Here is a 22,117-nt window from a genome sequence, read left to right as displayed (position 1 = left end):
GTCAGGCATATATGGCCAGGGCCAGAGTGGTCGCCCATGAGTCCTGGGGCTGAGGCTATCCCCAGAACAACGGCCTCACCTCCAAACTGTCGACTGTGGAAGGGCAGTTCTGTCAAGGTCAGAAGGCCTCGCCATGACGAGCACGGGAGCCGAACAGTTTCGGCCTGTGGCTATGTTAACTGTCTGAATCCAACTTTCTCGCTCTTGTGCAGCATCGCTGCGATATCTCTTCTACAGGCGTGGTTTGTTTCAAATCTTTGTGAGGAAATTGAAGTCGAGCTGCGGTAAGCTAAGGAAGGCTAGCAAGGGGACAAAGCAAGGGGTAAGTGGACAAAAGGCTCTATAGACCGAGGCTTGGTGCAAAACTCATTTCACAAACAAAGCAGGACTGGAAAATGGCGAAGATTGGAGACCCGAAGAGTTCAAGTTTCAGGAAATAGCTTTGAGGTGGTATAGGAGCCCAAGAGGTGTCAGAAGATGGATTATTCAACTGCCACAGGGAGAGTGCTATTGGACGTGGCCAGCACTTTCGGCACATGCCTCGAACACTGCTGGCCAGATTGATGGTGCTGTCGGTCATGCGATATGCTGGCTTTGAAGTGCTGGTTGTTTGGCGAGGTCAGTTGTAATGTGAGTCGGGGGACAATGTCCTGTCGCTTGATCAAACAACGCAGCCCTCCAAGGCTTGCTAACCTCCGGCTTGCAGAAAATTTGATCAGCCAGCCCGGACACAACTGGTCCTGTCGAGCATCTTTCCTACCAGCGCAGCGAGCGGCTTGATCCAAACAACACAGGGAATGGGGCAGTGCAACTCGCATCATGCACCTGAAGCTACCTAGCAAGTCAGCTGGCAGCTGCACTCACTGTCCAGTGGCATCCGCGCTGACAGGAGGAGTCGGCCAGCGAGCGACCAGCGGGCATCAAGGAGAGACGGCCTGGGCGAGTCGAAGGGATTCGAGAGCGGTGGCCGAAAACAGCCACAACCGGATCTTGCGTTGCGGCCCGTCCGTCGCCAGCCACGCCCGGCGCGCGCTCGATCGGGCGACGTGACCCACACGCACGTGCGAGAGAGGAAATCGATTGGAGATTGTGTTTGTGTTGTTTGTGCTTTGAGGTTGATAGATGGTGTTGACAAGGCGTGGAGTGGAGGGTCGTCAGAAGGCGGTGCTATGGCTAGCATACAGACCCCACCTGCCCATTCGGGCTTAGGTAAACACTTACATCTTTTCTCTGCCTATCCTTTTTTTTTTTTTTTTTTTTTCCTATTCTTTCCTATGTCAAGCTGATGTGTGAGAAGCAGAGCGCTCTGTAGATGCTCGCTACTGCGAGCTGTTTTCCAATTTGCTTCAGTCGGGAATCTCAACGGCAGTAAAGCTACGACTTTTGCAACTGAGCACAAGTGTGTTTGAAGACCAACATCACTTCTCATGCAACCATTTCCAAGGCTTCGACAGACTCTCACTCCATCTCCGAGTCAACCGTTTGCTTCTTCTTGCCATAGTCACTCATTCGGAATTCTTCATAACCAACTTTCAAGACGTGTGGGTCCGAGGTCCCTAGCTAGCTCGGTCGGCGCAAAAGTTTCGGCCCTTAGTCAACCAACCGATCATGCCAAATCCTTCCCGATGCCAGATAAATCGACCATTCTGTTCTCCTGTCGTTTCTACTCAATCCAGCATACTTCGTCTACTTGTTTCTGACTGGGTTCAGCTGTGGTGCAAAAGTGAAGCAAAAACTCCTCTAAAGTGGACCGATGACGAAACGACACGACAGAAAAGCAAAAGACAAAAGAAAAACCTTAATTCCATCACCGGGAATTGAACCCGGGCCTTGCCGGAACTTTCAAATTTTGAAAGCGGCAAATCCTAGCCACTAGACCATGATGGACATATGGAGATAGAGCTGTCTATGAAATTTATAACCAAATAGTTGGGATTCCCAACAAAAAGGCAGAGCAGCATTTAGCTTGACCAGTGAATTATGTATGAGAAGAATCATAGGAAAAGAAACAGTCTAATAAGTATATTAAAGTATAGAAAGATGCGATTTAAGGTAATAGGTAGATACTTTAAGTACTTAAAGAATTTTAATAGAAAAGAGTAAGTACGGACGTAGATAGCGTTTATATCTAGAGAAAAAACGCGGGGTACTTTCTTTAGTTATTAAAAGAGTAGGTTACTCTACGCTAGGCTGAAGTTATAAGAATGAATATAGCCCGTAGTAAGTAAATACTAGCCGATTATAATAGTTAAAGTTCTAACCTATATGTAAAGTAAATAATTAATTAATTAATTAATTAATTAATTAATTAATTATTTTACGTCTTACTAGAGCTATAGGCTATCTAAGACGGAGCTATCTATAGGGGATCCCGCATACATTTATAAGGTAAGTAGGGATGCCTAGCTAAAGGATCTTATATAATAAGGCGCGATTCTTAGTATAATATTAGTATAGGGTAGGTATAGATAGATAGTTTATCTAGGCTCTTTTTAGGTAAGGGGGGGCTAAGGACTAGCCTTCCTACCGTTATCTAAGTAGATAGGTAGTATAGAGTAAGAGTAAGGAAAGGAAGGGGGATAGGGAGAAGGTATATATAGAAAAGTAAATATAGTATAGGGTAGTAGGTAAGGTAGATTATATATATACTCTACTATAGTGTTCTAGTACTATCCCTAATAGTACTATTCTTAGTTAGTATTATATAATACCTTTCTTAGTACCTATAAAGGTAAAAAAAGCGGGTAAGGTTTTTAACTAGTAGCGTCTATCTTCTAGCTAACTAGTATAGTTAGCTAATACTTATTATAGAAAATAAAGAACGCTTAAGAACCTAGGTTTAATCTATATTAATATTACTTATAATTTAATCTAGCCTAGTTACTACTATTAGATAACTACACGTTAATATTATTACTAATAATAGGGCTCTATACGCTGCCCTAGCCTAGGTATACTATATAGATAAATAGTATTAAGCCCTTACCTTACCGCTAAACAGTTATCTAATTATTATTAGGAGTAGGAGGGTTTAGCTAGAGTAGTTATGAAGTAGTTATCTAAGTTATGTTAACGCCTTCCTAATCTAGAGGGCTAGGGTCTTAGTAGAGGCTCTATATAAGGTAGAGGAGGGATATAAGCCTAGAGGGTATTAGGTAGATTATAGATAAAGGGGTCCCTTCCTAGATTATCTTTAGTTAGAGGGGTTCTAGGGTAGTACCTACGGGAACTATAAGTAGAGGGATTATAGAGCTTATTATTCACTCTACTAATAGAGCTTAGAATGGATTCTCTCTTCTTCTTTTTACTCTTCTTTTCCCTTAGTCTACTCTTTACATGTACTATGCCCTAGTAGAAACCTTCATCTAACATATAAATTTAAGTATGAATTATTAACTAATATCTCCTTAGAATAGCTCTCTATAGGGTATAGAGGCTATATTCCTACTATTATTATTATATACCTAAAGTACTTCCTATATTACTTCTTTCCTAGTAGAGCTATAGAGTAGGTAGTTACTAATAAGATGTTATAGTATTTATTAGGTAGTATTATTATAGCTATAGTTATCCTAGGCTATCTTACTAAACTGTAATAGGTAGGCTTTAAAGTAGCTATAGTTTAGTTTTAATTAGAAGTAGGCTAATACTTCTAGTTATCTATACTTAGGGAGTTAGATAGACGTCCTTAGTATAGATAGGAAGTTACGTACGTATAACCCCTAGGATAGTATTATCTATGCTTCCTAGTATTATATAGTATATACTATCTATTCTACTATAGTTCTTTATCGTACGCGCATCCTAAGGAGGGTAGTACTTAAGTAGTTATTCTCTAGGGTTAGCTTAGTAGCCTCCTTTATAAGGGCGTCTACTTATAGGTTTCCTCTAATCCCTATATAGCCTAGGGCCTATAAGAAGGTAAGACTACCTTATCTAGCTATAATTAAGTAGCCTACATCTATAGCTTAAAGTTATAGTCCTTAACCTAGTAGGTTAGACGGGGTTTAGAGGCGGTATAGTATAGCTTAGTTATCTATATATACTATAATCCGTTATCCTAGCTATTTCTAGGTAGCTAACTCTATAGCCCTTATAAGTGCCTCTAGTTCTCTATTATATACGAGCTAGTATGGTCTAGTATTTTCTCTATATCCTATTACTACTCTTATACTATCTTATTAGGTGTCGTATACTATAATTCCTATACCTACTCTATTTCCTTTTTAGATAGATGAAGCGTTAGAGTATAGAATAACTACCTAAGTTATATATCCTATATATCTAACGTATACTTAGGCTTCTTATTCCTTTAGGAGGTAGCTAATCTTAACTTTATACGGAGTAGTCTTTTTCTATAGGGGAAAGGAACTATGTTTAATTAGGCTTTTAGTACCTATTACTAGGTCCGAAATTATACTCTAGATATGTTTAAGTTATGTCTATCGTCCTAGTATGTTCTCTTATTTAAACTTATTAATAATTATATGTACTAGGTGTTAGTAACTAAGCTTAAAGAGTTATATAGCATATACTTAAAGTAACATGTTATGCCTTAGGTAGGGGGGGAGAAGTCCTACTTTAATTTCTATAGGGGTAATTAGGAAGGTCTAAAAGGCTCCTAGGATTTAGTATAGTCTATTATTTTAAAGTATTCATCTAAGTATCTTAGATCTACCGACTTACTAGAAAACTAGGGACCTATAATCTACTATACTTTATACGTAAGCTAGGTATAGTTATTAGATAGTAGTAGGGGATAGTCTATATTATATATTAGCTAGCTATATAAGCCTACTAAGTAATTACTTTACTTAGGCGTTCTAAATTATTATATACGGCTAGAATAATAGGCATGTATTAAACTATATCCTAAGCTATTAGATAAGTTACTTTAGCTATACTATATAGTCTCCTAGGAGCATGATTATAGCTTACTTAGCCTTATCTAAGCTTATAAAATGGATAAGGTCTATTTTATCTTTATTAAAATTAACAGCATATTAGGTTCTAAGTAAGAAAAGCTAGTTAGCTTCCCGCTAGAGGATCCGCGCATTTTTCTTCTAGCTTATTAAGGAGATTATAATTAAAACATTATTAATATATAAGAGGAATCGGACTAAGTAAGAGGAAAAGAGTTTTTATATATAAATAAGAAATAGGATTAGTAAGACTAGGCTTCCCTAGGGGATTCCTAAAACTATTAGATAAAGGTCCTCTTATTAGCTATTAAAGGAGATCTAGAGTTATTACCCGCTAGTAAATGTCTTTACCTATACTAGGAGGGAGGTAGGGAGCCTAATTTCCCCTATTATATATAAGAGCTAGTTATAGGCTACATGATTAAAGGCACCTTATATATTAAGGAATAGGGTTAATATCTTATACTATGCCCTCCTCTCATCTTAGATAATATATATAAGGATTATTACTATATTAATTACTAACTTCTATAGTCGTCCGCCTATTTAGAATAGGTATAGGAGGTAGGTAGCTTCTATAAGTACTCTAAGACATTTTACTATAATACGTTTAAGGACTTTTCCTAGGTAGTTAAGTAGGGAGATAACTCTATACGCTTTTAGGTCTACGTAATTAGGTTTCCCTAGCTTCTTAAGTATTATACCTACCACTTCTCTCTAGCATTCTAGGTAATATCCGTACGTAAAGAAGGTTTAGTATATCTAGGTGAATTTTTTAGGATAAGCGTCGTACGCCTTAGTAATTATCTTCTAGTAGATCTAGTCTAGCCTAGGGGTGGTGCCTTTAATCTTATAAGAGTAGATATACTATACTTCCTTATCCATAAGGGAGGGCTAGTCCTATAGCCCTTCCTTATAGTTTATCTAGTTACGTAGGGGAATATATAGTAGTAGGGGGAAGAGTTTCTAATAGAAGGTAGTATACTTACTATTATATAATGATTAGAGTTAATCTTAAAGGTTACGTATCTAGGGGATTCACTTAGATCGGGTTACTTTCATGTATACTATTACCTTATAGATAGACTAGGGTGTTTCTTTTATAAGGAAGTTATTCTAGTACTCTTATTTTACCTACTTAATAGCTATATTATACATATTCTATGCTTATACGTATATAACTTAGTTATAATATGCCCTATACCTTACTTATATAGTAGTTATCCTTAAGGCTATAAGGAGTAGGGACTACTATAGTTTTTATTACTATCTAGGGGTTACCTATAGGATGCTATATTTAGCTACTATCTCTATTACCTTTATAAGGCGTTATCTAAGTTAGTCTAGGTCCTCTTATAAGGTCCTACTAGAGAGTATATATTATGCCCTATTAGGAAGGGCTTAGATAAGTAGATATATAATCTTATTTAACTCTTCTTAGACGATTTACCTATACTAGGCCTAGTCGGCCTTTTTAACGTTAAACCGTAGTAGTAGTATTAGTATATCTTAAAACTCGTCGTACGCGATAGTAAAGAGAATAGCGTTATAGTTAGATAGGGGGTTCTCTTATACCTACTAGTTAATTACTTAAGTAGTAACTATTAGAGTATATAGGGAGAGGTTAATAACTATTTCCCTTTCTATCCCTATATAAAAGAAGGTACCTACTCTAGGTTAGTTTTAGAGTTTAAGGCGGTTTTCCTTAATCTATTCATATAGAGCTTCTACTTTATAAGATTAGGGGGAGAGTAGGTCCTATATTAGATGGTATTTATTAAAGTCCCCTATATAGATTATTAGTATAGTAGGGGGGCTATACTTAATAACTCTTTCTATTATATATAGGGAGGATAGGGTGCCTTATTCCGCCTTATTATAGATATTAACTACGCGGATAGTATCTTCTCTATAGGTTAAATCTATAGTAAGGTAGTTAGGGCTAGGGAAGATATCTAGGTAAGGATTTACCTAGATATAGGTAAGGGATTTATTTAGGTAGAGCATTATCTAAGGATGTAAGCCCTATAGAAAGGTTAGGAGAATTTATATTATAGAGGGGTAGGAGATTAATTATATATTAGCTATATTATCTTATAGTATTATCTATAGTTCCTAGATAAATATTAGGTAGATGCCTAATTAGAGAGTATTCTAGAGTGCCGCTTCTATAGCCTAGGCATTCCGGTTTAAGTTAACTTATATAACTTTAAGGTTACCTAATATATCTACTAGGGGGATATCTTTATTAGATAGTAGGGATAGTTTAGGTCCTAGGAGTAATAAGTACCGTTATAGTTACTATACTTTAGCGCTATATAGGTATATATTATGCCTCTCTTTATATAGTATTTATAGTTATGCTTCTCTATTATGTAGGAACTAGTATATAGTAAGTATTTAGTCCTATTATAACACCTTAAGGAGCTATAGCTAAATTCTTAATACTTTATATATTATATATTAGGAGTGATCCTAAGGAGTTTTATAACCCTTATACTTACTCCTATAAGGTAGAATAGCTTTAAGATGGCTATCTCTACTTCTTTTACTATATAAAAGGCTATAATAACTAACCCTACTTTCTAGGTAGCCCTCCTTTTAGCTAAAGTAAGCTAGTATAGTATTCTAATAATAGTAAGGCTAGGGTTAAAGGTACGGACCTCTTCTATAATAAATTATCTAATATTAAGTAGGCATAGGTCTTCTAGAGGGATACTATAGGTAATAACCTTATACTAGGTTTAGTTCTCCTAGACTATAGCATCTAGGAATAGGTAAGTAAAGAGGTCCTTATAGGAGGTAAGGAATTTAGAGTTATACTAGGGTAAGCTAGTAAGTAGGATATTACCCTTCTCCGTATATATTACTATTAACATAATAGGGCTAGATATACCTACGTTCTTAAAAGTATTATTAATGTTATTTCATACGGAAAGAGGGTTAAAGTCTAGGAAGGGACTCTACTTCTAGATAATAACCTATATATCCCGTAGGGTCTTTTAGGGAGTAGTAGCTAGCTTTATAGTTATCTTTAGGTAGGGAGTTATTATATGTAGTTTCCTAGTAGTAGTTACTTTCTAGGCTTAGGTTATGTATAAAGGGTTAGCTAGAGTTATAGGAAGGATAACTAGCTTTTATAGCTAGTAAACTTTTACTCCTAGTATATAGGTAGTATTTTTAAGGGAGTAAACTTAAGTAGTAAGAACTAATAATATATTACCTACGTAACCTATCTTAGTATAATCCTATAGGACGTTACTAAGGTTATAGAGTCTTTACTTTTTACTTATATTATACGTAAGGTTTATTACGTATAGGATATAAGAGAGGGCTATATTAATTACCTCCTAGGTAGTATTAAAGTTTAGATAAAATCTAACCCTAGTCCTTTTTCCTTAGTAGGTAGGGTTAGGTTTAGAAGTATCTACTAGGATAGTTCTCTTTAGCCTAGTATACTATTTCTAGACTAGGCCTAGTACGATAAGTAGTAGGGATAATAGGGGGATAGGGCTTATATAAGTATCCTAATCTATTTCCTTAGGTTTATTAGCTAGTTAAGTTAGTAGTAAGTCGGACGGTATAGGGATATCCTAGTCTATTTCCTTAGGTTTATTAGTAAGTTAAGTAGGTAGTAGGCTAGGTAGTATAGGGGTATCCTAGATTTTATAGTTACGGCCGTCTAGTAGAAGGGAAACTAGTTTAGGTAGGGCCTCCCCCTAGGGGGTAGGTATAGGTATACTTATAGTATAATACTTTAGAGGGTAGGTTTTTACTTTCTAACTTTAGTTATACGCGTATAATCCTACGCTATAGAGTTATAGTAGGTATGGTAATTTTTAATTTTTTAAAAATTTTGTGTGTGGCAACAACTTATTGACGCACAGGCTTTTTCTAAGAAGTGGTGGCCAAACCAAAGAAGAGTGTGAAAGAAAATTGCATGTAAAGTAAATGGAGAATCAGGAATACGGTGATTGTCTCTTCTTAATGTGCATTCCCTCCCATTACGATGGACAATTCGTGCCCGAGGGAGAACGTATTGATAGTGCATCTCGCGCAGCGTAATACATGTGTCGTGCCTCCCAGAATTGAATGCCAATTTTCATTATGTAAATGTATTTATCGAATTTGAACCAACTAGAATGCCAAACCAGCCAACGCCCCCCAAGTATCCGCCGGCTCAACCACGTCTACTGGAAGTTGACTTTGCCAAAAAGATTCAAGAGCGAAAGAAGCATGCTCAAATATGCACAATGTCCACGCGCGCCCTCTCATAAAGTCTGTGGGGCACTAGTCCTTCCTTCTCCCTCTCCTCGTCCGTTATTTTGGCGGGCAGAACCGTCATGCGAGAGTACGTCCCGGGTCCCTTGCGCTTACTGAGCGTGCCGGGATTCAGCACCAGAACCGAGTTGATGACCTAGAATCGAATTAGTCGAGTTGTTGGAAAGATGTTGTGGGAGAGACATGCCTTGGCAAATGGCATCAGCGCCGACGGCGTCACCAATACATCCGGCTTCACATTCAACCACTCCGCCAACTTGAGATAGCTGGTATCCAGACATGCGCCCAACGGCGTGTACTCTATCTCTGCTCCCTCACCTTCGACCTCACCCTCCCGATCTGCGTCAATGGTTGGCATTACCTCCCGCGCTGTAGGGGGGAACACCGGACAAAAGCTTCGTTGCGAAATGAGGTTTGTGGCCCATCTCGCCATGGCGTTGCTCATTTTGGCCTTGTCGCTGGCGCATTCTTCACGACGCAACATGACCAGCACGTCAAGGCTAGAAATACCAAAGCTGAGCTCGTTGATCGACAACATGACCGGACTCGGGACAACATGTGCTTGCTTTGGCAGGCCAAACTCGGGCCGTTTGAACTTGTCTTGCGGGAACGAAACGTGCTTCGATATGGCGTCGCGTACCGAGGGCTGGAGGATTATGGTGATGGTTGGATGTTGTTGCGCAAGTTGTACAAGTGGCGCCGAAATGTAGTGCCGGAAGACGTCTTTGACCGTTGCCTCGTCCGGGTTGGGAATTGCAGAGGCAGGGAGAGAAAAGTCGCCGTTGATGACTGAAGGATGCTCCACGTCGAGAAAAGGCCCAGTTAAGATGAGAACGTCGGGACGGGTTGTTGAAGCTGTCTCAAGTAAGACATGAAATGCTGAGTAGTCGAGAAGGTGGCCAGGAGTAAAAGGACCCGAGGCAGACATAATATTGAGGGGTCGAACTTCGGCGCTGTCGCCATCATCGATGTCCATGTCAGATGTAGTTGAGAGCCGCGCATTGTGTACGTCGAGCTCGTAAGGTGCAGTGGCAGGGGATGGAAGGATAGGGATTTCAAGAAGTTCAGTAGCTTGGAAGAAGGAGCCAGATGCGTTGGAGCCTCTGACAGCTACTATCTGACCAGGGAAGAAGCTGTAAACGGGCAACTTGTCAACCCGCAAGGGCACCCGGAGACCTGCTCCTGTTCTCCTCGAAGTCTCGAGCACAAGAGACGCAGCGTTGAGCCGACCTTCGCCAGAATCGGACGCGATACGGCCGACTGCAATGACTTCGCTAGTGCTCTGGCTCGCTGGACTCCCAAAAGCATCATCCTCGAGTTTGTGGTGTTCCTGGACCAGTTGCAAAAATTCGTCGATGCGGTCGTCAAGAATCTCGGACGCTTCGGACAGCTTCATGGCCATGGTCTTGTAGGCAAATTTGGGTATCTCGGTATTGGCCCTGAGCTTGACGCGGGGTTCGGCTGGGGACTCGGCTGGTGGTTCAGGTAGCGGGATGTGGTCGTTCAACGTTTCCATAGTTTGTCCGGCATTGGGCCTATCGGCAAAGGTTGTGAGCCTGTACCCAAGTCAGTATATTGTGTTTGTGAATTGGAACGGACTCTTACGGAGCACCGCTTTGTTGGTTGGCGCTTGGAGTTAGGGGAGAGCTGGCGGCGTGTGTCTTTGCTGCCTTGGAGGCGGGTGTCTCGTAGGTCGACTTCCGTTTAGCATTGCCATTGAGACTGCTGCGAGCACCTCCTGGGGTATTGGGAACAAGGCCATCCAGCCTGCACTAATCAGCCTCAACTCGAGTTGAGAGTACGGTGTCCTGCGTACATGCCAAAGACATCTGCACTGTTTGCGCCAGCGCGAGGTCCGGGACCAGCAGTCTTCTTCTCTGCCTTTGCATGGGCGGCCTTTGCCCGATTTTCCCTCTCCAAAGTGTCTTGTATGTCTTTCTTCAAGTCGCGAGCAGTCTTGAGGGTCAAAGAGGTATCCGGACCCATCTTGATGCTGTAGGATTCCCATTTGTAAAAGAGCTCTTGCGGCGAGATGGAGTGCAGGCGCAGCAAAGACTGCAGTTCGCCGAGGACATCAGGCGGCAGCTCCACGGCAGGCGATCCAAAGAGCTCGTTGAGCTCGGCCGTGACGTCTGCCATTGTGGACGAGTGAGGTGGTGATGGGTCGTGGTTTGGTCGACGCGACCGAAGACGCGACTTGACGCGCGCGGGGGTCACGTGTAGCTTAGCGAGCAGCGGGATCTCCCAAGTGCGGATCCCGGTCCAGCCCCGGCCGCCCGCTGCACGCCAATCGTTGACCAACTGGAAGGGGACTTCACCACACTTTTATTCTGCTGTTCAATTGACATTACCCTTCTGTCCGCCTCACTCGCTGCCGCCTGTCTATACCATTCATGCGTCGAGTTGTACATACCTACGTAGTCTGCGCAAATCAAGACATTCCCTATTTCGCTTGAGACACGACAATCCTCCTGCCAATCAGTGCACCATGGCCCCCGCCGAGACTGGGCATCTACCACCTCCTTCTTCCTCTCCCGCCGAAAAGGAAACGTTACAGGATCCTTCTAAACAAGCACAGGATCCCTCCACTTCAGCCCCGCTCCCCTCCATCGACATGTCCACTAATGGCGAATCCAGCGGCCCAGTCAAGACCCCTTTCTTGCATCCCCTTCCGCAGAGCAAGCCGGCCTCTGCTCCGGCATTGAAGGCCGACCAAGAGGCCATGTACCAGGACCTACTGGCAGCTGTGCAGAAATGGGAAAGGGTCCCCAAGTCGTCGGCCAAGAATGCTGAGGAGGAGCCCCTGTCCGACGACGAGCGCATGTGGCTCACGAAGGAGTGCTTGCTGCGCTATCTTCGCGCCGTCAAATGGGCCTCTGCCGCTACAGCCGAGAAACGTGTTCTCGACTCGGTCGTCTGGCGCCGCGAGTACGGCACCAATGGCTTTACTGCCGACTACATTTCCAAGGAAAACGAGACTGGGAAGCTCGTCATACTGGGCTACGACAACGACGGCCGGCCGTGTCTGTACATGGACCCGTCTAAGCAGAATACCGACAAGGGTGACAGACAGGTGCATCATCTGGTCTTCATGTTGGAACGGGCAATCGACCTGATGTCTCCGGGAGTTGAGAGCGTTGCGCTCTTGATCAATTTCAAAAACAGCACCGCTGCTAAAAATCCGCCCGTGAGCCAGAGCAAGCAGGTCCTCAGCATTCTTCAAGGTCACTACCCGGAGAGGAACGGCAAATCTCTCATTTCAGAGCGTGAGTTTTCCAAGCGCTCTTTCCGCGCAACCACTGACAGATCTAGTCCCATGGTACGTGACTACCGTCTTCAAGCTCATTTCGCCGTTCATCGACCCTGTCACAAAGACCAAAATGAAGTTCAACGAGCCGTTTAGCAACTTTGTCCCGCCTGCGCAGTTGATGAAGACCTACGGCGGAGAAGTCGACTTTGAATACGACCACTCGGCTTACTGGCCTGCCCTCAATGAGAATTGCGACAAGCGCAGGGCCGAGTACAAGGCGCGATGGGAAACAAGAGGCAAGCAGATTGGAGAGAGCGAGTTTGTATTGAGAGGTGGAGAGGAGCAGCCGGTTGCGGCATAGATACCATATAGACGTACAGGACGTACAGGCAAATGGCGTTGGTGAGATCGGGTCATGGAACTTGATTTTGTCCACGAGTCAAATCATGCACAGTGATTCACGGTGCATATGCGTCATGAAAATGGGCTGGCAGTCTTTTTTCGACACCATTGATCGCACGAGCAGTCTAATACCAAAAGCATTTGCAGCCATGAATTTTTTGCCCAAACCGACCCAAAGTTGTGGACATGTCGGGCAGGTCGTTGCGTGTGAGTACCAAGGCGGGGATGACGCAGCGCAAGAGCTCCTCCGGCCACCATTTTTGCGCGACACATCGAGGGCATCTTGGTGACTCCAACAACCTCAACCACAATTCCGCCGACGACGCTTCTACGACACCGCTGCCTCGGACTCGATACCACACCAGCTCTTGGCTCGTCCAGCTCCTCGTCTGCTTGTGTGCTGCAGTCACCGTCTCGCTCTTGCAACCTCTTTGGCTGCGCAAGGCCCTCGACGTTATCACCAAGAAATTCACCACCAACAATGGCCGACTCCGCCGCGCCCAAGCAAGAAACGGCTCAACCAGCTCCTGAACCTCAGAAAAAGCAAAATGGACCACCTGCAGCTACACAACAGACCGCTTCGGAATCTGCAGAACCGAAGCTTTCAGGCGCGGAGTTGAAGAAACGCGCCAAGGCAGAAAAGGCAGCAAAGCGCGCTGCGGAAAAGGCAGCCAGGGAAGTGGGCGGCGGCGGCGCTCAGCCGGCAGTCGGGAAAAAGCAGGACAACAAGCAGAAGGAGACGAAGCAGGGTCAGCAGCAAGGCGGAAAGGGCCCGCAGCAAGAACGGCCTGTTCCAGTGCGAAGACGCGGTTCACAAACCGCTCCGGCGCAGCCGGTGAAAGAGACGAAGACCGTGAAACAAAAGATGGTGGAAAAAAAAGTGGGCTTGTTTGGACATCTGTACGGTCAGCCGAGACGCCAGACCATTGAGAATGCGCCAAAAGATGTTCACCCTGCGGTGCTGGCTCTGGGGCTTCAAATTAGCAACTATGTTGTCTGCGGAAGCACTGCACGTTGTGTTGCGATGCTGTCGGTCTTCAAACAGGTCAGTCGAGGAGTTCACAGCGTTAAGCTGCAGCTGACTTGGCCCAGGTTATCGAATCTTACACCACCCCTCCTGGCACATCGCTTGCCCGCCACCTGACCTCACATCACCTGTCTCCCCAAATATCGTATCTCTCGGGCTGTCGTCCGCTCTCCGTCTCTCAAGGAAATGCCATCCGCTGGCTGAAGGATCTCATTATCAAGATCGACCCTTCGGTCCCGGAGAGCACAGCAAAGGAGCATCTCATTTCCTCCATCGACACATTCGTTCGGGAGCGCGTGACTGCCGCCGATGAGGTCCTCGCGGATTCTGCCTGCTCCATGATTGTTGACGACGATGTCATTGTTGTCTACGCCAAAAGCAACGTCGTCTTGAAGACGCTCCTCCGCGCTCACGCCAATGGCCGCAAGTTCCGTGTCATTGTTGTTGACTCAAAACCTTTGTTTGAAGGAAAGTACATGACCAACAGTCTCGCCGCTGCCGGAATCGATGTTACGTACTGCCTTATTGGTGCTATTTCTCACGCAATCAAGGACGCTACCAAGGTCTTCCTTGGTGCGTCGGCCATGTTGAGCAACGGTCGCCTTTATTCACGAGTGGGCACAGCAATTGTAGCCATGCAGGCACACATACGCGACATCACCGTCATCGTGTGCTGCGAGACCATCAAGTTTTCTGACCGCGTGGCGCTCGACTCGATCGTCCACAACGAGATTGCGCCTGCCGAGGAGATTCTGGGACAGGATGAGTGGATCGGCGAGAGCCTGTTGAATGGCGAAGAAGGCCAGCAAAAGGGACGCGAAGGCGCGCTGCAAAAGTGGATCGACATACCAAATCTTCAAATACTCAACATCATGTACGACGTCACACCCGCCGAGTACGTCAACATTGTCGTCACGGAGTATGGCAACTTGCCGGCGAGCTCGGTTCCGGTCGTCCATCGTGCCAGCACGAATGTCTGAGCATCTTCTCTACATAATAGACATCATACTACTGATTTTCCGGATAGTGATGGGTTTCGCCGACACCCTGGCGGCGTTACACCTGCGATAGGCCTTGGCGGAAAGATCACTCGCATTTCCGGAGCGCAGCACCAAACACCAGGGCCTGGGGATGTGGAAAGGCTTTGTACGACTACGGACTGGCGTGAAGGGGTTTCAAAAATGGCCAACACCAAGGAGGTTCTTCGTGAAGGGCAGCAGTTTGGGTGAAGATCTTGGAAGTTTGGACGCCGAGCTTGCGAGCGGCTGCATACGTGGAACTGCGGCCGTTGCGTTCACAACACCAAATGGATATCAAGTTAACCATAGATCTCAGCATGGGAAAGTGCACAGCGTTTTCTGGGAGTTCGCATGCATTTTGGGAGGCTGTTGATAACGTTACTGCCAGGGAGCATTGCCTCCGCCGTCTGTTGGAACTACTCATTGCCGCATACCCCATTTTCTTCAGTACTGTCTCCGCCGTTGCAAGGTTTCAGCCCAAACGCTACTCTCGAAACAACGACACCTTTTCATCCCGAGTGTAATTCCAATTGGGCCAAGTAATCTTCGCGCTGCCGGGATAGCATGCGAGGTGATGCATTTTGCTAGTTGAACTGCATGCGCAGACGCTCTAACTCGTCGTGAAGCTTGCTCATCTCTTCGTCACGTTCTTTGACCTTCCTGTCGGCTTCGTTGAGCTGCCACTTCACGGACTCTAATTCCTCGCACAGCTCCGACGCGAAGGACGATGATAGAATTGCCGGGGTGACCTTCTTTTTTGCCAACTCGCTCACCAGCAGTCCCATCTTTTCCTGGTACGCTCGCGCATGATGGGTTCTATGCCTCCTTACGGCAACAACGCAACTATTGGTCCACGATACGCAGTTCCTCGTCTGTGACGACGATTCCGTCTTCGACAATTGAAATCTGACGCTTCAGCTGCTCAGGGTCGTCTGGGTCGCCGAAAAGCTTGTCGACTTCCTTACTGATGCGTGCTCGAATCTGGCGACGTAAGTCGAACACACGTTGGGCCTCCAGCTCGCGTGTACGTTGGAATGACAGTTTGTATTCAGGAACTAGCAGGAACTCCCGATTCGCTTTCATTGGCCTTGTCGTCGATTTCGGAAGTCATGCTCAAGTAGCTGTAGGCAAGCTTTGGCGGGAATCAACCGACCAGAGAGGAACTCGCACAGATCCTGTCGCGGAAAAAGGCGCGAAGCAGGAGCCATTTGTACGGTACCGAGCTGCGATAGAGCGCAAACAAACAGGCAAGCAAAGGATATTTGCCAGAAACATTCAGGAAGCACTTGGAAAATCGGACTTGGAGATTGCACACCAAGCAGCACGCGCATGCGTTGGAAAGCCCGAGAAAAGCGATGGTTGGTCCATCTACCCCCAAAAAAAAGTCCCTTGATAGTTCATCTTAGTTGAAAATTTACAGTGCAGGTCACAGAATTCTCGGTTTGGGGGTTTGGAGTCTGATGCTAGTTTTGCTATGAGAATGAAGACCACCGTTTTACGATCTACACCAGCCCGGCACCGACGCATTATTCCACCGTATGGCCGCCACTATCTTGGAGCCCTTCCGTTCTGCGTATGTCGCTGAATAATGTGACCATTTCCTCCTCTTCGTTTGACCTTTGCTCTCTCAAATAGGAATTGCCATTGATCTCTCGCGTGGGTTCTAGGCAATCTATTGCTGTAAGCGATCTCTTCTTCTCTTTCGACGATGACTACAATTATTACTTATTTCTGGATGCGTAAGGACTCTCAAACACCCATTCCAGCCCAGCCCATATTCCTCGCGCTCGAAAAGGCCTCAATCCAGAAATTCCGCGCGCTCCTTGAGAAGCTTTCGGGTTCGCTCCATTTCCTTTCTCAAATCATCCTGCGGCCTCCTGATCTTGTCATTGAGGTTGCGAATCTGCTGGTCACGCTCTTGAATAGTCCTTTCCAATCCCATTTCCTTCTAGTCGAAGGCTTCGCGCTTTCTTTGGGCAGATATAAGTTCGCTGCACAAGCGCGTCCCAACAGACGACGATACGAAGGCAAAGTTGACTTTTGCGTCCGCAATGTTGTCCACCAACCTTCTTTGCTCGCGGTGGAATTCCAGCTCTTGCTGTATCATTTTAAAGTGGCTGTCGCTCAACTCGTCGTCGAGTCTAAGCAGCTCGTTGTCGCTGATTACGATGCTTTCCTTCACCACTACCAAGTTATGCTTGAGTCGGTCGAGCCAGGAAGACGACTCAGCGGGTTCTTTGTGGTTGATAAGCAGGACGCGACTCATATCGTCCACCTTCAGGCTGATTCGTTCTCTGACTTTTCCGCGAAGTTCGGATAAACGATTGGTCAAAGGGTCGTCTGGATCTTCCAATTGCTCATCTCTGTGGCCGGAAAACATGCTGTAATGGTGAGAACGATAACTGACTGAAATAGGGAAGAAGACGCCGATCCTGTTGCTGGAAAGAAACAGACCAGCAGCATTTTGTACAGGACCTGCATGCCGCCGCGCAGTCAACTCTGGAAATGGAACCTGTCGGTCCATCAACTAACAGAAATGAGAACGACAAACAGCTTTATCAGTCATCTATCCGTCCAAGGCAGACGATTTGGTAGCCTGCACTTCGACTCTCCGAAAACTGTGACGACCAACCAGATTCTTACAAAGGAGCCATGACCGACAAGACAATAGCGATCTCTGTAACACTGAATCTCAACAGCTCGCTTCGTGCTCCTAGAATGGTGTGTTCAACAAATCCCTGCAACCCCTTGCGTTCAAGTCACCAGACTACCTGCACCGACGCGAGATTTTTTGGCGCGTCCGTCTCGACGCGTCCACACCACTCTCTGTGGTCCCTTTTCCTTCTCTGACGAATACTTTGCATCGGCCGTGTTAATCATGGAAGACGAACCAACCACCAAGCGTGCCAAATTGACGAAGGACGACTCACCCAGCTCTACCAAGCCATCGACAGACGACGCTGCCGCTCTCAAACTTGCAGAGAAAATACAACTTGACATCCCGAGCAAGATAGAAAAGCAAAAGCACCACCGAGACCATCAGCTTCTTTCCAACCGCTTTCGATCGCAGATGAAGCAGTAAAGACCTACCAGACCAATACGTGTGAGGACCGTTTAACGAGAATTGATGCCCACAGGTACTTTCGGACTGGACAACATTCTGACCTGACCGTCAAGTTCGCCAACGACGAAACACTGCGCGTTCACAAAGCAATCGTCTGCGGATAAAGCGACGTCTTTCACAAGGCGTGCTCCGGAAAGTTTGCTGTAGGTCGCGGACCCCATGCCATCTAATTGTCTTCAGAAAAAGCTGACGCTGCAATGGCAGGAGTCCAAAACGCGTGATTGAAATTTCCTACGAAGACACCGAGGCCGTCCTGTACATGATCCAATGGATGTACACGAGCAAGCATGAGGCTCCAGCAGGCCAGAAAGCTCTACCACTCCACATCCGACTCTATTCCGCGGCCGATTTCTACCAGGTGCGCATGCTGAAAAGGGAGATGATTGGCAGCGTCACGCACGACGTGCGCGATCAGTTCAGACGACCAAAACAACCAGGTTTGCCCGAAGCAACCAGGTTTGCCCGAAGCCATCGACCTCATTTTCTCTTCGACGCCTGAATCCGACAGGGGACTGCGCGATGCCGTGGTCGCCTTTTGTGCCAACAATTACGCGTACTGCGCAAGATATCCGGAGTTCGACGATATTCAAGTGGTGGACTTTTGGCGAGAGCTCTGCCTGGAGACCAAGGACGATTTGTACGACAAGAATGACGCCCTGGACAACTTCGACGCCAAACGTTACGATGCTGTCATGCTCAGGACCTTCAGGGAGTTCAGGTGTAAAGAATGCCGCATCGCGTTCATGATTCCGGAGGGCATGTCGGAACCTGAAAATTGTGTCTCTTATTATGAGGACGACGTCTGAGGATTCACGCGCTTGGGATTAGGCATTGTCCGGCGTGTTTGATACTCATTGCACTGATTCGAAATGCTGAAAGATAAAGACATGGACGCTTTCTACATCATAGCACTCGAGTATTTTAAGTGATACAACTTCCGCGTCCCCAGCGAAGCAGCAACGTCGGATTCACCAAGAGGACCTTGGCAAAAAGGCTGACCGCATCTACACTTGACGAGCTTGGAAGTGATCAAAGAGATGGAAACTGCTCTAATAAGCCCGGAAGTTGAAGACCTACGAGATGTCCAGTAAGCCAACGTCAGAGGTCTTCCTGAGCAGCTTCATGGCGGGAGCTTGCGCACCTCTTTTGCCGACTGATCCTTCCCTCCTCGTCTGTTTTTGTCACAATGGCTTTGTCTTCCGCTCTTTGATGGCCTGCGCTCCCCGTCTGTTGTGGCATTGTACTATGTGGACCAAAACTCCATTGTTCGCGCACAACACGAACAATGACCACCGCCACCCACCCAAAATCCACCAGCTCATCGCATAGTATACAAACAACCACGAGAACGCCGTGAAATCTCGACCTACTAAAACTCAGACCCATCCTCACAATTCCAGACAATCCTCTCATCAAACCCACACCCATCACATCGCAGCATCACATCCACAATCATGAACAGCACCAACAATACCATCAAGCCCTTCCTTGACTGCAACCCCCTCGGACCATGCGCCCACACCAAACCCACCCTATCCATCATCGTCCCCACCAACGCCATGGCACTAAGCCAAGCACGCCCGCGCTCCCCCTCGCCCACCCACCAACCCGCCGCCTCCCAAAACAACACCAACTGGTCGGCCACGTCGTGGGACGCCGACCCGGCCGCCATCGCCGCCGCAAACGCGCAGTACGAGCAGGCGCTCGCGCTGAAGAAGGCGAAGAGCGCGTGGGAGACCGAGTACCAGATGCGGTTGTGTCGGCTGATTCGGTCGCCGCTGCCGTCTGTGTTCTTCTCGCCTGTGAGTGACAATGGTGATGGTGATGGTGGTGTGGCGCTTCCGGCTTCTCCTCCTTTTGAGAATGGTGCTGAGACTGCTGTGGCTGGGTCTGGTTCGTCCGGGTCGGATGATGATGGTGGTGCGTGCTTTTTTGGCTGCTTTAATCCGCGCTATCCTGGCTGTTGGAAGTGCTCGTGAGTTGTTAGGCGAAGGGAGGTTTGGTCTCGTTCGTGGATCGGGCGAGATGTTTAGGATTCCATCGTAAACTGCGCTTAGTAGACTGCAAGGTAAGTCAGGTAAGTAATACTACGCGAATTTCTTCAATCAAGTATATTGTAATAGAATCTGCCAGTTTGGTACGTGTGTGAGGCTTGAAAATATTTGATGGAATCAGCTAGAAATCAAAAGTCAATGAGAATCCACACGCAAAACGCCAGTGAAACCCTCAGTCAAAATCTGTTGACCATTAGCTTGTAGAAATCCTACCGCAAACGAACTGCTGTGAGTAAGACCATATGCTCACAAATGAGCTTTGACTTGCTGATCACACCAATCCCAAAACTGCTCCGCCACGCCCATTCCGCCGTCCTTCTTGCTCTTGATCGCTTCAAGGAGCTGTGAGCGCGGCGTGTGGAGCCGACCCCATGGAATCACAAGGGCACCGTTATTTTCGGCAGTGATGTCGGGAGACCATCCGGCATAGAGCTCGACGTATGCGCCAATATCTGCTGGGAAGAGAAAGAGGGGCTACAGAAGGGAGATGTTGGTCATCATCCTCCTGGTGCTGTTGACGAGACTGCACGTACCGCGATCGATCCCTGAATGTCTCCAAGATGTCGGTACAGTTCGGTCTTGAGGTTCCCTGGATTCCACGACTGCGGAAAAATCAGTTGAATGCAATTTGGATGAATGAGTGCGATGGAGGCATACCACGCTCAGGACGCCGTCCTTGCTGTACCGGCGCGCATACTCGGTTCCGAGAAAAACATTGGCGGCCTTGCTTTGGCCATAGTCGGTCTGAATGCCGTGGATTTTAGGAACACCCTTCTCGTCAAAGTCGACGCCGTAGTTCGGCGCCAGCGTGTCGATTGCGAGCGAAGCAGCCCAAGTCACACGGACTGTGCCGGGCGGCGAGGACGCCGCCGTCTTGTTGAGAAGCGGACGTAACAATTGGGTGAAGAGGTAGGGTCCAACACAGTTGGTTCCCATGGTGAGCTCATAGCCCTGATTTTTCCGATAAGACTGATTTTCAGCTAGGCATGGGATGCGAATGTGCACGTGTTTTCTGGCGATTGATCAGGGAAGTAACTCACGTCTTCAGTCTTGGAGCCTTTGGGCGGGAACATGACACCGGCGTTATTCGTCAGAACATCCAGCCTCCTTTCTTTGCCCATAAATTCCGTGGCAGCTGCTTTGACTGACTTCAGGCTTGCGAGGTCCAGGTGAAGGAATTCCAGGCGTCCCTTTGACTCTTTGAACGCGTCCTTTATGAAATCGACCGCTTTCCCGTATTTTTCCTTGTCGCGTCCTGCGATATAGACTGTGCCATGCTTTTGGTACAGTATCTTGCATAGATACAACCCTACACCAGTGTAGCCGCCAGTTACGATGAAGACCTGTGCGCATGAGATTGGCAGACTAAGTTTGTGTTGTTTGTTCGACTTACACGCCCATTTTGATCAGGTAGGGTATCTTCCGTGAATGTCGGCTTGGGAATCAGCATCGACTGCTTGAAGAAGTTGCGCATTTTTTCCGTCATGTTGAAGTACTTTTGGACTGAAGATCGGGTGTTATGGTACTGGTGGCGATCCCTTGTAGTTTCTGTGCCTGGTTGCACAATCAGGGAGAGCTCTCAGCTTCGACGGCGCCTCTGTTGACGAATCTGAACGGATTCTCCAAGTGATGGAAAAGTTCAGGTTGAAAGCTGATCAGGCAGATTTGAGTCGCCCGCGTCTCTCGCAAATTTACACGTGACGTTCGTGAATTTCCCCCCTGCAGCTCCAAGACGGTATATGAAACTCAAGATAAAGGTTATTAATCACTGGATGGACATGCTGGTCCGTTTTGCCGTTTGACGTCTTCGGGCGCTAGACTAGAGTGTCAGCTTGCAAAGTTGGAGAGATGCACTTTCCCATCATGAGAAGGACAATCTCGATGGGTTTGAAACATTGTGTGCCACTCTTTCATGCACATCTTTTTTTTAAATCGGAATCGCGACTCGCTGGACAACAAAAGTCGGACAAGACAGTCCGAAAAGTTCGTATCTTCTCGCAGCCGAGGCGCATAAGCCTCCGCCCTAGCAAGGATAACC

General features: G+C 46.2%; 5 protein-coding genes and 1 non-coding gene across 6 annotated transcripts; 3 read left to right on the top strand and 3 right to left on the bottom strand.

The window, feature by feature from the left end:
• Positions 1–1,802: 1,802 nt before the first annotated feature.
• Positions 1,803–1,887, bottom strand: IWZ02DRAFT_t77. Its single transcript has one exon. It is a non-coding gene; the product is annotated as a tRNA-Glu (tRNA).
• Positions 1,888–9,005: 7,118 nt separating this feature from the next.
• IWZ02DRAFT_454112 (DNA polymerase alpha subunit B N-terminal-domain-containing protein) lies at positions 9,006–11,365 on the bottom strand. The gene is made up of 4 exons (XM_066767702.1): positions 11,020–11,365; positions 10,809–10,970; positions 9,391–10,759; positions 9,006–9,339 (listed from the first exon to the last, which is right to left on the bottom strand). Exons 1-4 carry the CDS (start codon positions 11,340–11,342, stop codon positions 9,163–9,165), a joined length of 2,031 nt encoding a protein of 676 aa, XP_066621635.1. The 5' UTR covers positions 11,343–11,365; the 3' UTR covers positions 9,006–9,162.
• A 122-nt stretch (positions 11,366–11,487) lies between these two features.
• Positions 11,488–12,977, top strand: IWZ02DRAFT_454111 (CRAL/TRIO domain-containing protein). Its single transcript, XM_066767701.1, has 2 exons — positions 11,488–12,469; positions 12,516–12,977. Exons 1-2 carry the CDS (start codon positions 11,692–11,694, stop codon positions 12,812–12,814), a joined length of 1,077 nt encoding a protein of 358 aa, XP_066621634.1. The 5' UTR covers positions 11,488–11,691; the 3' UTR covers positions 12,815–12,977.
• Positions 12,978–13,237: 260 nt separating this feature from the next.
• Positions 13,238–14,948, top strand: IWZ02DRAFT_292408 (uncharacterized protein). Its single transcript, XM_066763807.1, has 2 exons — positions 13,238–13,900; positions 13,948–14,948. The coding sequence occupies exons 1-2, from the start codon at positions 13,337–13,339 to the stop codon at positions 14,860–14,862; spliced, it is 1,479 nt and encodes a 492-aa protein (XP_066621633.1). The 5' UTR covers positions 13,238–13,336; the 3' UTR covers positions 14,863–14,948.
• Positions 14,949–17,779: 2,831 nt separating this feature from the next.
• IWZ02DRAFT_520988 (uncharacterized protein) lies at positions 17,780–18,930 on the top strand (the record flags this gene model as incomplete). The annotated part of the gene is made up of 4 exons (XM_066770780.1): positions 17,780–17,979; positions 18,079–18,168; positions 18,230–18,428; positions 18,463–18,930. The coding sequence occupies 4 exons, from the start codon at positions 17,780–17,782 to the stop codon at positions 18,829–18,831; spliced, it is 858 nt and encodes a 285-aa protein (XP_066621632.1). The 3' UTR covers positions 18,832–18,930.
• Positions 18,931–20,111: 1,181 nt separating this feature from the next.
• On the bottom strand, positions 20,112–21,735 carry IWZ02DRAFT_292351 (uncharacterized protein). Its single transcript, XM_066763806.1, has 5 exons — positions 21,473–21,735; positions 21,120–21,422; positions 20,737–21,030; positions 20,613–20,681; positions 20,112–20,553 (listed from the first exon to the last, which is right to left on the bottom strand). The coding sequence occupies exons 1-5, from the start codon at positions 21,563–21,565 to the stop codon at positions 20,326–20,328; spliced, it is 987 nt and encodes a 328-aa protein (XP_066621631.1). The 5' UTR covers positions 21,566–21,735; the 3' UTR covers positions 20,112–20,325.
• Positions 21,736–22,117: the final 382 nt, after the last annotated feature.

This window comes from Phyllosticta citriasiana (assembly GCF_038021145.1).
Source record: "Phyllosticta citriasiana strain CBS 120426 chromosome Unknown IWZ02scaffold_8, whole genome shotgun sequence".
NCBI classification, from domain to species: Eukaryota; Fungi; Ascomycota; class Dothideomycetes; order Botryosphaeriales; family Phyllostictaceae; genus Phyllosticta; species Phyllosticta citriasiana.
This window is presented reverse-complemented; position numbering and strand designations above follow the sequence as displayed.